Source organism: Metschnikowia bicuspidata, assembly GCF_001664035.1.
Source record: "Metschnikowia bicuspidata var. bicuspidata NRRL YB-4993 chromosome Unknown METBIscaffold_2, whole genome shotgun sequence".
Taxonomy (NCBI): domain Eukaryota; kingdom Fungi; phylum Ascomycota; class Pichiomycetes; order Serinales; family Metschnikowiaceae; genus Metschnikowia; species Metschnikowia bicuspidata.
Genome location: NW_017387732.1, coordinates 1327365 through 1341391, shown reverse-complemented (window position 1 = coordinate 1341391; position 14027 = coordinate 1327365). Strand labels below are relative to the sequence as shown.

Sequence of the window (14027 nt, the reverse complement as noted above, 5' to 3'; positions counted from 1 at the left end):
GGATTTTTTTTTTTTTTTTTTTTTTTTTTTTTTTTTTTTTTTTTCATAAAGGCCTATCAATAAGATATACTATGGGTTTCGAGAAGTCCTTCAAGATTCAACCCTTTGACCTACAGTTGTTGTCTGCCACTCAGAAGCGGCTCGGTTTATGCGGGATATCCAGGTCTCCTCGAAGAATTATTTTGCAAAAAAACCACGAATCTCTCGTTGTACATAAACACGTAGTCGGATGTTTTAGCTGCGAAAAGAGCCACATCCACCGATCGATCAGTTTCACGTGTAGTGAAGGTGATGGAATCATCTCATCGAAACAAACGGCAATTTAAATATCAAAACAAAGCTAAAATTAGCTCATCAAAGACAGATAGAAGACATCATACCGGTCAGCGGAAAATCTATTTATTTGAAGCTTTTTTGAATACACGTCTTTTTGTGCTGTTCACATCAGGTTTTGAATACTACGAATCATTTACAATTCTTCCACTCATCATAACATAGCATTCTTTTCAGTTCGGAGCACATATTCATAATCTTCGGCTCTTTCTTTTAATGTTGCCGGTGTTTGAACTAATAATGACTTGTAAATACACGTACATATCCTTGGTGAACCCTCATCCAGGTACAAGAGATCCATAAAAGAGGTAAAGGATATAAAGGTTTATTTTTTTACTAGCATTCTTACGAAGAATTTTCTAATCGGGTGAGATTATATAGCTCTCATCCGTTCTCATGATTTTTTGCAAAAGCTACTTTTCAGCGAAAATGGCCCAGGGAAAGGCCAAAGATCGCTTGTTCAATATACTGAGTCAATGTCTGTTGATAAATTATGTCACGATCAGATGGAATTTGAAAAGATGCCTGGCTCGGCGTCCACGAGATATCATTTGAAGAACCATCCCATCCTAAGTCTGAATGCTACTAAAAAATAAAAAAATTAGCGACGACCCCGGTGAGGATCGAACTCACGATCTCAAGATTAACAGTCTTACGCCTTAACCAGCTTGGCCACGGAGTCATTCTGTGTTTCTATATTATGAAACAGCCTTGAGTTGTCTCTTAAACTACGAGTAGATCGGTTTATAGATAGTTCAGCCTTAGTGGATAGGCCTAGTCTATCTGTCGTATTCTCGATGTCTAAAAAGTGTTGTCCTTCTTCAGGGATGTCTCAGCCTCACGCTCCTTTATAGTTCGGAACCATTCTATACAGTAGGTGAGGGGTAACCCCGATCAGGAATGTTTAGACTCTTCGTCCTTCGTATTATACAGGATGACAAGAATCTATAATCTTGTTCATGTCGTATCATAACATTTTAAGAAACTTTCCGTATTTTATTCTTAGCTGGATCTTTCAGAGGTTATTAACTCTTACTTGTGGGAGAGGCCACGGGATAATAGAGCTGTCTAGGCGAAATAGGTCGCCTGACACGGGATAGGCCGTTGGCTCAGAGGATAAGACTGATAAGCTTATCCTAGTAATATTGATACCGGAAGCGTACGGTAGTAACGGAGAGTAACCTTTATTAAGGTGATCTACTCTTATGTAATAAGGCTTACCCTTCTAACTAACAGGGTGTTCAATCACCTTCATATTCACTTCTCTACGTCTGGCATATACGACATGCCAGACGTCACGTGCACATTCTACCAACGTGCCACGTAACTAACAGACTAATCCCAGAGGATGGTAACATCCTCGGGAAAGTACTGTTACATGTGGGATGATGAGTTAAGTCTAGTCATTTGTTTATGTATAAACGTTTCATTAGATCAATTTGCTCATCATGCTCTCTTTCATATTAGGTGAACAAAGTTAAAAGACGGATGCATTACATAGATATGGCGTATTATCCCGCACAAGCGACTACTACAGGAGACCTATCCTAGGAGTCGACTCAAAAAAAAAAAAGAAGAAGTAATATCCAATACGTAAACAGATATGTGCCATGAGGACCGTCCAGGCCGTGACTAACCGAAGGGGATGGGCCGAGCTAAGACACTTGATACGTAGCTGGGGGCTGATTAAAGGTTTTTTTATATATATTAGTTATATAGTTTTGCCCCTTTAATCAGATGAATCTACCAAAAAAAAAAAGACTGAAAAAAAATACAGTGTCTGCTGGGCCTCATCCGGGCAGATTACATATAGACCTGATGAGATTGAAGCAATACAATGGTCACGGGCCCTCAAGAAAACATATCCTATGGGACGACGACATTTGGTTAAAATTGTTCAAATGGTTGACATTGGTTATGGGTAGAAGTTTCTTGAGGGGAGTCACATCATCTTTTGGAGATTTCGTGAATTCGTGCTCGCGCCTTATCATCTGAGCGATCTTCCAATCTATCAGAGATCTTTTTCTTCTTCATATTTTTTCGTTAAGGGTGGGGCCTTATTTCCCGTCAATGACACCCTATAAGATGATGTTTCTTTCAAAAAAGTTCAACTGTGAAACGTCACACTAGGTAACCGTCAAAGCCGTGATTCACGGAAGAGAACGGGCCGATTTTCGACACTGGGTACGTATCTGATAATTGATTTGAGATTTTGATACTAACTTATAGTTTTGTTCCTCTAATCAGATGAGTCTGCCAGACAGAAACAAGAGCTAAAGTGTGCCAAAATATGAGAAAAAATGAAATGTTGGCTCCGTTAAAAAGCTCTTAGCTTCGTAAATTCGAATTGGTTCGTGACCGTGATCTTTCATACCTAATTACTAATGAAGCCAACATTTTGTCTGTTATAGAATTGAAATAAAACAAGTGCATAGAAAACAATATATTCTTCATATTGTGTTACATAAAGATGTCTTTATGGGGGGGTATACAACATAATCATCAGAACTCACAGTCCAAAGAGTACTTCAAATTGTAAGAGTCATCAAGAACACCCCAGTGTTTTTCAACGTCGCTTATTCCCGAGGTGTCGGGTTTCCAGGCTTCATCGTGAGCCTCGAAAACGCACGTATTGATACCCCAGGCCCTGATAGCGCAAATAGCTTGTTGCCAATACTTTTTTGCGTTACTGAGAGAAGGAGAAGCACTTTCGAAGGAAGAACCATCGGTAGGCCAACCTGTTTCGCCCACCCAAAATTCAATGTCAGTCAGCCCTTTTGTGGTCTGGATGACCTGAAGGGCTTGCATGATGTCATCAAAAAAGGAATAAGAGGCATTTTTCATGGTTTGTCCTTGCCAATACGAAAAGGCGTTGGCAAAAACAAAGTCAGCACTTTTAATAGCTGCCTCCGACGCATAATCAACTAAGACGTTCCAAGAGTCTGTGGTACCAACGGGAACAGACTCATATGATTGGCCATTCTTGTCTTTGATTGTTTTCAACAATTCTTTTATGGAGTCAATAGCATCTGCCAACTCGGAGGCATTCATATCTTCCCTGTAAAGAGCTTCAGATCCAACACTGAACACCTTCACAGTAGACTTAGATATAGTAGGCAAGAAGCTTTGCAAAGCCGACTTCTCATCGGCAAAGTGGCCTTCATCTGTTGGCCAGATTCCAAAAATCACTTGGAAGCCAGCCAGTTCTGCTGCTGGACCCAAAATCTCCAATGTATTGCAGTCAGAAACGGCGTATGTCTTCACGATTGACGTATAAGATTTTAAACTATCAAAGTCTTTCGCATAATCCTCAGCAGTTTTGCAGCTACCATCGTTACTCTTTACACCTAAGTTAAAGCCAAGCTATAAGAGTTAGTAAAAACGTGTCATCATTTTTCAAACAGGGTCTGTTTGAGAAAAAAGAGATAGAGGCCAGCATTTGGGAGCCCCTTGGAACAAACCCCTTTTGATTTCAACGGAATAACATACATCTCCCAAGGCTTTGACACCAGAAATAGCTGCTGCTACAGCGCACAAGAATGAAAACTGCATTTTTATTGTAATGAGAGAGGGAAAAATTTGGAACTTGGGCGGGGGCGGGAAAGAGCGAGGCTTTTGTGCTGAGTTGGAGTTCTATTTCTGGAATAGTTCCCATAGTGTGCAGTAGTACATACACTCAAACGTTTCTCAGGACAACTCTTTCGTCTTCACTTTTTTATAAATTATTACACTTTCAGCTTACTGGAATAAGTTAGTAAAAGCTAATGCCTCAGCTTCTTCGAAACCGAATTGCAAAATATGATAAAAAAACTTCTCGACAACTGACATGGTGAATAACATAAACAAATAAATAGTCTATATACAAGACCGCGTGTTTGTTTTTATCAACCAGAAAAGACTAAATACTCATGCGTATACAGCAAAGGAGATCATTTGACTATTGAGATTTTGTCACTTCCAAAGTGTCACTCGCGCTTCGAAGCCGAAAAATGATTTTCTTCACCTCTTTTCTCAACTGGTTACAACAGATATTGAATAAAACAGTAGGAATTGTATGCAAAGCCTAGAATCATGTGTCATAAATGCGTTACAACTTTGCCAAACTAACAAAAGCAGCGTCTTCGATGCGAAGACCTGGCGGTACAATCATTTGCCCGTCAAACATCTCGGCTATAGAATCAATTTCATCAATGGATTCTTGGTTGAAAACATATTCCAAATCGTTTAGACTTCCAATTACCAACAATATCTGCCCTTGCCAATCATTCTTTTTTTCTGGAATGTGTACTTCAGAGATATCGCCAAAGAAATTATCGGCATTCACAAAAATTGACTCTGTGTATCCATCAGCATGACTCAGCTCGGTGAACACAGAGGTTACTGTTTTCGCCAATCTAACGTGATAGCCGTAAGATGCCTTACATGCTGTCATTGCGTAGGCGGATTCGGGACTGACCACACGCTTATTTTTCAAGTCAACGGTGACTCTTACATTTGTTGGTACCTCTGGACCAGATAGTTCGAAGAGCTTCGAGTCGCCAATATTCACGTATTTGGTAACCCTCAACTTCTTTACTGCGCTGCTCTTCTTACTCTTCTTCCTGATCTTAGGTGCTTGTTTGGCAACAGTAAAGCCCTCTTTGAAAGCCTTTCTAACACCTTCATTTTTCATGAATGGTAAAGCAGTAAGCGTAGGAAGCTTTTCCGCGTATTTAAACTTCTTCACATGGGGGCTGTTTCGAAAAACAGACTTCACAAGGTACTTAGGCGTCACGAAGTATTGTAAGAGACTTGCGAGTAAGAGGGCATTGTTTTCGTTGTTTTTATCAGTAGTGTCATTGCCGCCTTCATTTGTTTGTTCTTGAAAATCAGATTGCGTTTTCTCCTCTGCGACGCTGTTGAACTTGATCTTCTTATTTCCGTTGTCACCGGGCAAGCTAATCTGAGATTCTTTGGCATCGCTTGCTTTATCTTGCCTATCTCTTTTGCTTGGGATTTCAAGCGTAACTATTTCAACAACATTGTAGATCGTCGCAGCTTTTGCTATTTGATAGGCGACGTGTGTTATGTGCTCCAAGTTCGAAGCATTGGACTGCGAGATTACTGAAGATGGTATGCACAATGAAATTTTGACGTCATTTGATGGATTCGTTGACTCCTCGCCTGAATTTGTGGGCAAATTAGATACCATTTTGCTTGTTGGAGTAGTGGGATATATTTTTCTCTCGCTTAACCCCATCGCGCCCTCTGTGCGGATGAGATGAAATTCGTGCCAACTGTGGCATTCTACTTTTTTTAATCTTTTCCTTTAAAGTCTCTTTTTTATTGGCAATCAAAATTGCATTTTTTTTCTATCGGATTTGGGTATATAATTCACATATAGGTTTATATAGATGAGTGACCATATACTGACATCTTGCTGGTAGACATAGAATTATGCATCTTCATTTTCTTGCTCTGTCTCATCATCAGAAGACACCACCTCTAATTTCTCGATTTCTTTCCTGGCTTTTTCTATGTTGAGCTTTGTCTGTTCCTCTTGTTTATCCCTCAAAGCCGACATGGTTTCTTTCAAAATAATGATTGTTGAAGGGACTTCATCTGTGGTTGTTGGCAAAGGGATCGACAAATTGGTCAAAGAAAGAATCACATCGGAGTCAACTGTGAAATTTCTTTTCTTCTGTGTCTTCTTCTTGGTCTTCTTGGACTTAGATCCCTCAAAAAAGACTTGTTGCTCTTTTTTCAAAACAATTACATCAGAGGGCATTTCAACCGATCTGATGTTGTTTCTAGACTCCAAAGTAGGTTTGGTAGCTTCTGCAACTGCGTTGCTTTGTGGCTTGACATAACTTGGATCAAAGTATGATAATAAAGACTCAATCTCGTTGATCTCCTTTGAGAAAGCTGGAACGGAAGCCTCCGCCAATCTAGATTCCGCTCTCTCCTTCAACTTGGCTTTCTTTTCTGCCTCACGCTCAGACTTTGTTTCCTCGTCTCTCTTCTTTTGTTCTGCGGCTAAGTTGGCCTTGAACTTCGCAAACTCGGCGTCAAAATCTGCTTTCAATGTCCTAATCTCGTTGTACTTCTCGTCTTTCGATTTGGAGTTAGCGTTTCTCTTCGCAATCAACTCACTTCTCTTGTTGTACAATGACTTGTTAGAATCGTAAATAACATCTAATTCTTTTTGAGTCTCCTCAAATTGTTTTTGCACTTCTTTATTGCCAACAGAGGCCAATTTCTGCTTCAATTCAGCAATCTTTCCTTTATCATTGTCAATCGCGACCTGTTGCTTCTCTACTTCAGTAAAGTCTTTACGCAACTTACGTAAAGAGCTCATCTCCTTGATATACTTTCTCTCCTCAGCCAAAATTAAAGAGCCGCTCCCCACCAAGTCGTCTAAAGACTTGATCCTAGCATCGATCTCAGAAGTTGACTTGAAATTGTTTTTCGCAGTCAACTTTTGAATTTCAGCAATTTTTCTCTTCAAGTTTACGTCAACATTCTTGATCTGCTCTTGTATGGTATTTCTTTCCTGCTTTAATTTGCCTTGCTTTGCAATAATGTCCTTCAAGTTAGCTTGCAAGGTTTTTTTTTTCTCTGCAACTCCAGAATCGAGGACAGCCTTTTCAATTTGAGCATTGATCTCTACGTTATTCTGATCCAAAGTTTTAATCTCTGTTCTTAAGACGTCAATGCGCTCTTTCAAGGCCTTGTCATCTGGACGCTTGATGAAGCGTCTTGGTTTTTGCGTGGTAGACATGACTTCTATGTTTTTTTCGATGTCCCGATAACCCGGGAAAAAAATTCGCTAGTTAATTTTGAACGCCTCGCCTCGTCCATAAATGTGTCGTGTGCTAACCAATATCTCGAATTCCAATTGCCGAATACATGTTATTGTCGCATTTAATGAGAAATGAAACGTGTCAAATTCGACAGAATATCCCGAGAATGAAACTCAAACTTCAACACAGTTGAACATCTTCAAAATTTTTGAGCGCTCTCAACCGCTACTTCCTTTTCTCTATTCTGCGAGTGAAACTTGAAGTCAGACCCAAGAGTCCTCATGCATCCAAATAACTCTAGATTCAACCTGAATACTATCAATCCCATTCAGTATTCGCTTCGGTTGAGGCTTTGAGTTTCGTTATTTAATTACTAAATATGAACGTTTTCAGATATGCTTCCAAACTCTGTTTCGTTCTTGCTCAGGCAATAATTCTCAACTCCAAAAGATTCATCAGAATCTCCATTATTCTGAACATGAGATACAAAAGGTTAGCTTTGGGGCTCCGTTCTTCCGAATTTTGAGCTTAACTTAAACGCTTCGGTTTCACATAGATTTCTGTCGGCTTTTCTTCTTTTTTTGAATTATCTATTGCTGTGTGAAGACCGCAAATGTATCATTACTCTCAATTAATTGAATTTATCAATGCAGAACCAATCAATTCATCAGCAGTCCCTGTTACCATCCCAGGCTGTATGATTTGATCTCCCTATGCTGTAAGAAAATTAATTATTACCTGTGGAAAAAAACCGCAGCTGTAATTCTCACCTGTTCAAATACTCACCTTTTTTTACCCTTGAAACCATAGAATTAAACTCTTGAGTGTAAATAAATGATAATAATTGTGTTGTGTTACACCAAAAGATCCGTGATCTGTAACTTTTGATACTTCTTGCGCTACATTACACTCCGGTGCATTCAAGACTATATTGAATGTATTCGTTTGCATGCTGTCTATAATTCTTCAGCGCTTTACTTGTAACTTTTTCCTTACTTTATTCGCTGTACCCATTGTCATTTGTTCCAATATGACGTGCATATAGCCTTCATAAATATATATATATATATGTATATATATATCCGTCCTGACCACATCTTAGCCTAGGGCACATGTCTTTGATACTTTCTTAAAGAAGGGCGAATGAATTGCAAACACTTTCATTATTCTCCACTGACACACGCTGCAATTATGGAAACGTGAAGCTTGTAACCGGTATTCTGTTTTTGATGTCCTAGAAAAGAATACTCGCACTATCGCGCAAATCAATTTGGTACTATAAAAATGAAGGCGAACACTGCAAACGCCATTCATTACGATGTGCTGCGTTGTTTTAATACGAATTATCCTGGACCTGTAGAGATTTTGAGTCTTTCTGGTCTCAACGGCCGCTCAAGTTGTTATCAAGGTAAGGATGTTACTAATTCACAGTTTTTTATACACTTTACTGACTTTCCGCAAATTTGTAAAAATGAAACAACCAAGAAGAGGACCAAGTGGGGTTTGAAAGGTCAGCTTGTAATGATAGACACTAAGAGCACTAATGCAACCACATTGATTTTGGATACAACTGCAAACAACTTCCTTTCGAAAGGAAATAGAAGAGGAATATAATTGTCTTCCGCCTCAGAGAGATAAATGGGAGCAAACACACGTATACATATCCTGCGAACACCTTCCAGGTTTACCATTGATACGTATCGAAGTACATATATTTGATTGTACAAATGATAATTTAAACTAACAGCAGACCTAAATAGTTTTAAAGTTACAACTTGCAGGTCACTTAAAATAATTTCATAAGAATATCCATTCTGTTCTGATTACTTCGACATGATCAGCGATTTAGAATGCAGCGCTTTGTGCATCACGTGTCCAAAATTAAGAAGTAAACGCGCGAAAGTATGCAGCCAAGTGCTCGCGATGTACGGCATGTGAGTTGGGAAAAGAAAACCACGAACAGAAAAAAAAAACAAGAAAGTCCTAGTCGTCAGGAAATCATGTCTAGCTACCAAGAACTTGTGAAGTGCCTCACTCGGCTGAATATATTGGATAAATGGACTGATGTGACACCAGTAGAGAATATCTCTGGGGTTCCAATTGACGCGGGAAGCACCTCTGCACATGAGAATGTATTTGAAGGACACGACGAGGAGCAGATCAGACTCATGGAAGAGTTATGTATCGTGTTAGACTATGAAGATCACCCAATTGGAGCAGGAACGAAAAAGTTGTGTCATTTGATGAGCAACATAAATAGAGGTTTGTTGCACAGGGCGTTTTCTGTGTTTCTTTTCAATGAGGACGGAAAACTTATGCTACAACAAAGAGCTGACGAAAAAATCACGTTTCCAAACATGTGGACAAACACATGTTGCTCGCATCCCCTTTGCGTGCCATCAGAACTAGGCATAAAAGACAACAAGTCTAACAAGAACGAATTAGAGACCGCTGTCGCGGGTGTCAAGCTAGCAGCACAGAGAAAACTATATCACGAGCTTGGTATATCCGAGCAAGACTGTCCTGTGTCTTCTTTTCAATTTTTAACCAGAATACATTATAAGTCAGCTAGTGGCGACGAAGCATCCGAATGGGGCGAGCATGAAATTGACTACATATTGATTTTGAGAGCTAAAAACAACATCAAGGTTGAGCCTAGCTTAAATGAAGTCAAAGACTTCATGTATGTCAGTGTGGATGAATTAAAAGTCATGTTTGAGGACAAAAACCTCCAGTTCACCCCATGGTTTAAGTTAATTTGCGAGACTTTCTTATTCCAGTGGTGGGCTGATTTGAAGAATATAGAACAATTTGAGGACAAGAAGATCCACCGGCTCCTTTAAAAATACGACTATTTATTGAAATCAGTTAATCTATAGGCTGAACGCTAAAAGCCAATACTCTATCTTATCCACGTAAGCAACTTGTTATCCTAGGCAAGATGAAAGAGTCAAAGTCTTTCTACCGCAGTCAGATGATTATATGAAGGATTAAAACAAATCATTCAAGAATCAGAAATATCATGCAACTTTTTTAAAACTCTGTAAAGAATGAAAATAGGTAAACACACCTGTACTACGTCATTGAGCTTGTTTAGGTCATTAGCCACTTCTGGTGCATCTGCAACAGCTAGAAGAAAAAAAACCATTTTCACAGATGAATTAAATAAAGGACCATCTTTCGATGACTTTGTTAGTGGGAAGGCTTCTCAAATGACTTTAGATCCTTTGGAACTCGCTCGTGAAGATCCACTGCAAAGACTTCCAAAGTGGTTAAAAGTCCCAATACCAAAAGGGCAGTCTTTCAATAATGTGAAAAAAGATGTGCGGGAGCTTAAACTTGCAACTGTTTGCGAAGAAGCAAAGTGTCCAAACATCGGGGAATGCTGGGGAGGCAAAAAATCAGAGGCTACAGCGACTATCATGTTGCTAGGTGATACTTGCACTAGAGGATGCCGCTTTTGCTCTGTGAAAACAAACAGGTCACCAGCAAAACCAGACCCCATGGAACCAGAGAACACCGCGGAAGCTATCCTGAGATGGGGGTTGGGTTATGTTGTCTTGACTACAGTGGATAGAGATGACCTAGTTGATGGTGGCGCTCATCATCTAGCAGAAACGGTCAAGCGTATAAAGACAAAAGCTCCACATATTCTAGTCGAAGTACTTGGTGGTGATTTCAGAGGTGATTTGAAGAGCTGTGAGATTTTAGCTTCATCTGGATTGGATGTATATGCTCATAACTTGGAGACCGTCGAGGAATTAACTCCACACATAAGAGATAGAAGAGCTACTTATCGACAATCTCTATCGATTCTTGAAAAAGCAAAATTGACGAAGCCAGACTTAGTGACAAAGACCTCTCTAATGTTGGGGTTTGGGGAGACCGATGAACAAATTATTAAAACACTTACAGACTTGCGTGAGATCAACTGTGATGTGGTGACATTTGGTCAGTACATGAGACCCACTAAACGTCACATGAAAGTGGTGGAGTACGTAAAACCAGAGAAATTCGACTATTGGAAACTCAAAGCATTGGAGATGGGTTTCCTCTATGTCGCAAGTGGCCCATTAGTCAGATCCTCTTACAAGGCTGGAGAAGCTTTCATTGAGAATGTGTTGAGAAAAAGACAACACAATGTTGGCGAAGCAAAGAGGCGGACGGAAATATGATTTAGTTGATTTATCTCGTATAGCACAAGTGATTGCTGGATAATGAAATTTTCCGTCAGATTCAAGTACATAGCAATTGAAACAAAAAAAAAAACTAATCCATAGACAAACTACTGAGATCGCCCAATTTTGAACGTCCTGTAAGCGGTATGAAATTCTTTGCATTGGTGGTTCGCGCCGGCTTGTATATCAAAAGGTACACTGGATCATTTCTGACCGTGATTTCCAAATACCAATCGCGCGTGCTCGACAAATAGAGACGTCTGTTTTTTGAGAGCTACGACGAACTGTTCGGACTTGGCTACCATAATGGTTGGATATACAGAGAAGCATCTCGAGGATGACAGTGAAGAATCGTTCATCTCGCAATTCGAGACAACTCTTACAATCCGACCTACGGCGGATTATTTAGAAGACCAAGATCAAGACTTATCAATCGATCATACTACTTTTATACATGCAACAAACCACGATTTTGAGGAATCTGACGATAACGTTCATGTAACCACGAATTGCATTAGAAACTTGGTTCCTGAAAAGTCAAAAAAAATTTCTAATGGGCTGGCACCATCGAAATCTGAGCTTCATTTGGGAGACACCCATCATAAAGCAAACAACTCGGAATTATCAGAAATTTTGAAGCCATCACCTCTGATTGACTTGGATTTGGTTCGATTCAGGAAAGCGTTTCATGAATTTATACTCGCTAATCCACAAATCAAAAGAGAAAGCCCAAGGTTTGAACTTGCTCTGCAAAAGACTCTTGTTCTCTTATCTCCTTATTCACCAGAGCATGCGTTTGGTCGCAAATGGGTTACCAAAGCATATCTTTCCACCATATTTGAAAGGCCACAGCGGCTACTAGCCTCTTCTTTGGGAATTGCTGCCGCACTTTCCATGTACCCATACTATTACAGTGTCCAGAATTCTACTAAAAGAGGCTCCCTCTTTTCTGATCACGTCCGAAAAATTCATGGAGAATCCTGGCCCAAAACTTTATTCGAACTATGCTTGAAGTCTCATGACAAACTCAAGGATGGTAAATATGAAGTCCCTGAGGACTGGAATACTGGCGACATTTATTTGACACCGAAAACAATAACAGCTCTTGAAGGTGTTCTTGGAACAATTGAGACAGCCATTGATTCACTATTCCAAAACGCTGACGATGAAAAGAACCATAACTTAGCTTTTGTTGCCATTAGGCCTCCGGGTCACCACTCTCACGCTTGTTTGCCTAGTGGGTTTTGCATGCTTAATAATGCACAGATAGGGATCGAGTACGCATTCGACACTCATGGGGTTACTCACTGCGCGATTTTGGATATAGATCTCCATCATGGAGATGGATCTCAGGATATTTGTTGGGAACGTGCCGGTTTTACTGGCGATCATGGAAAATCAGACGATGAATTTGATGATCATCTCGAGAATCCTAGGAATGACTACGGCAAAAAGCTCGCGAATTATCCAAAAGTTGGGTACTTTTCTCTACATGACATCAAGTCATACCCTACTGAACTAGGATTCGCGACCAAACAAAATTTGAAAAATGCATCGCTTTGTATTATGGATCACGATCTTAACTTATGGAACGTACATTTACAAGAATGGACAACCGAAGAAGAGTTTTACAAGCTTTATCAAACCAAATATGTCGCAATTCTCAACAGGGCGAATCAATTCCTCAATTATTCAAAAAAGCAATACGAGCAGCAATATGCAACATACTTGTCTGAATTGACGAAGTACAATAAGTACCTTCAAAAGCCTACCGCTTACAAACAACAAGTTCAGAAACCAAAACCGCCACCACAATATAAGCCATTGATAATCATTTCAGCGGGCTTCGATGCATCTGAGTACGAAAACCCACAAATGCAACGTCATTCAGTTAATGTACCTACATCATTTTACGCAAAATTCACCGAGGATGTCGTGAAATTAGCTGATATACACACGAAAGGTAAGGTCCTATCATTTTTGGAGGGTGGATATTCAGATGGAGCATTAGTATCTGGCATATTCTCTCACCTAATCGGATTTACCAACTTCAAGAGGGATAATTCCACAAACGAAAGTTTGTGGAATGAGACTTGGGGCTCTGAACATGTGATCAAAGAAATAGTTAGAGGTTGCAAAAAGGCATGGACTCCATACAAAAATCCCCGCACTGAGACTACAATCTGGGCTAATGAGGTGATAAAGCTTGGGCGATCAATGATGCCTAATTCAATCTTGCCTCCAGATTACATGTATGAATCAAGAAGTCAAAAAAAAACTGAGACTGATGCGGATCACTTGGAACCTACTAGAAGGAACAAGATGTTACGAGAAATAATGGATGCAGAACTTTTGCAAGAGAATTTGAGGCGCTTCTCGTCTGAAGACGAAAAAAACGTGGAGGTTCGACACACAAGGTCTTACTACCAACGAACCATGAGATAGTCTAGACCAATACATCCGTACACCCAAAACTCCTTTAGCGGCATAATAGCAGTATCAAAGAGAACCCTTGTGATTGAGTCCAGACTGTTATAAAAAGGCTTTCCCGGTCAGAAAGAGAATAAGCCCGCCCCAAAACACACTTTTCTAGTTGAGTTTGCGCAGATGAGCATTGGAGTGTCTGTTGACGCGTCTGTTAACCATTCGAGCCATGAGCCTAAATACGAAAGGAAAATTGAGACGGGTCTACCGCCTTCAGATCCATGTTTCGACAGAAGAGAATACTCAGACA

The 14027-nt window shown here is 39.9% G+C and overlaps 7 protein-coding genes and 1 non-coding gene across 8 annotated transcripts; 3 read left to right on the top strand and 5 right to left on the bottom strand.

Moving 5' to 3' along the window:
• Nucleotides 1-941: 941 nt before the first annotated feature.
• On the bottom strand, nt 942-1015 carry METBIDRAFT_t95. Its single transcript has one exon. It is a non-coding gene; the product is annotated as a tRNA-Asn (tRNA).
• Nucleotides 1016-2581: 1566 nt separating this feature from the next.
• Nucleotides 2582-4161, bottom strand: BGL2 (glucan 1,3-beta-glucosidase; the record flags this gene model as incomplete). Its single annotated transcript, XM_018855223.1, has 4 exons — nt 2582-3696; nt 3823-3966; nt 4008-4038; nt 4076-4161. 4 exons carry the CDS (start codon nt 4159-4161, stop codon nt 2836-2838), a joined length of 1122 nt encoding a protein of 373 aa, XP_018712721.1. The 3' UTR covers nt 2582-2835.
• METBIDRAFT_31161 (putative methyltransferase) lies at nt 4147-5540 on the bottom strand. Its single transcript, XM_018855784.1, has one exon. The coding sequence runs from the start codon at nt 5522-5524 to the stop codon at nt 4421-4423; it is 1104 nt and encodes a 367-aa protein (XP_018712720.1). The 5' UTR covers nt 5525-5540; the 3' UTR covers nt 4147-4420.
• Nucleotides 5541-5638: 98 nt separating this feature from the next.
• On the bottom strand, nt 5639-7093 carry BFR1 (Bfr1p; the record flags this gene model as incomplete). Its single annotated transcript, XM_018859268.1, has 1 exon — nt 5639-7093. One exon carries the CDS (start codon nt 7091-7093, stop codon nt 5768-5770), a length of 1326 nt encoding a protein of 441 aa, XP_018712719.1. The 3' UTR covers nt 5639-5767.
• Nucleotides 7094-8605: 1512 nt separating this feature from the next.
• Nucleotides 8606-8901, bottom strand: METBIDRAFT_31160 (uncharacterized protein). Its single transcript, XM_018855783.1, has one exon. It carries the CDS (start codon nt 8804-8806, stop codon nt 8627-8629), a length of 180 nt encoding a protein of 59 aa, XP_018712718.1. The 5' UTR covers nt 8807-8901; the 3' UTR covers nt 8606-8626.
• Nucleotides 8902-9079: 178 nt separating this feature from the next.
• On the top strand, nt 9080-10054 carry IDI1 (isopentenyl-diphosphate delta-isomerase). The gene has a single exon (XM_018855782.1). The coding sequence runs from the start codon at nt 9116-9118 to the stop codon at nt 9956-9958; it is 843 nt and encodes a 280-aa protein (XP_018712717.1). The 5' UTR covers nt 9080-9115; the 3' UTR covers nt 9959-10054.
• Nucleotides 10055-10424: 370 nt separating this feature from the next.
• LAB5 (putative lipoate synthase) lies at nt 10425-11414 on the top strand (the record flags this gene model as incomplete). Its single annotated transcript, XM_018855781.1, has 1 exon — nt 10425-11414. A coding segment is annotated over one exon (780 nt), but the record flags the coding sequence as incomplete, so codon positions are not given.
• Nucleotides 11415-11599: 185 nt separating this feature from the next.
• Nucleotides 11600-13738, top strand: HOS3 (histone deacetylase; the record flags this gene model as incomplete). The annotated part of the gene is made up of 1 exon (XM_018858743.1): nt 11600-13738. One exon carries the CDS (start codon nt 11600-11602, stop codon nt 13736-13738), a length of 2139 nt encoding a protein of 712 aa, XP_018712715.1.
• Nucleotides 13739-14027: the final 289 nt, after the last annotated feature.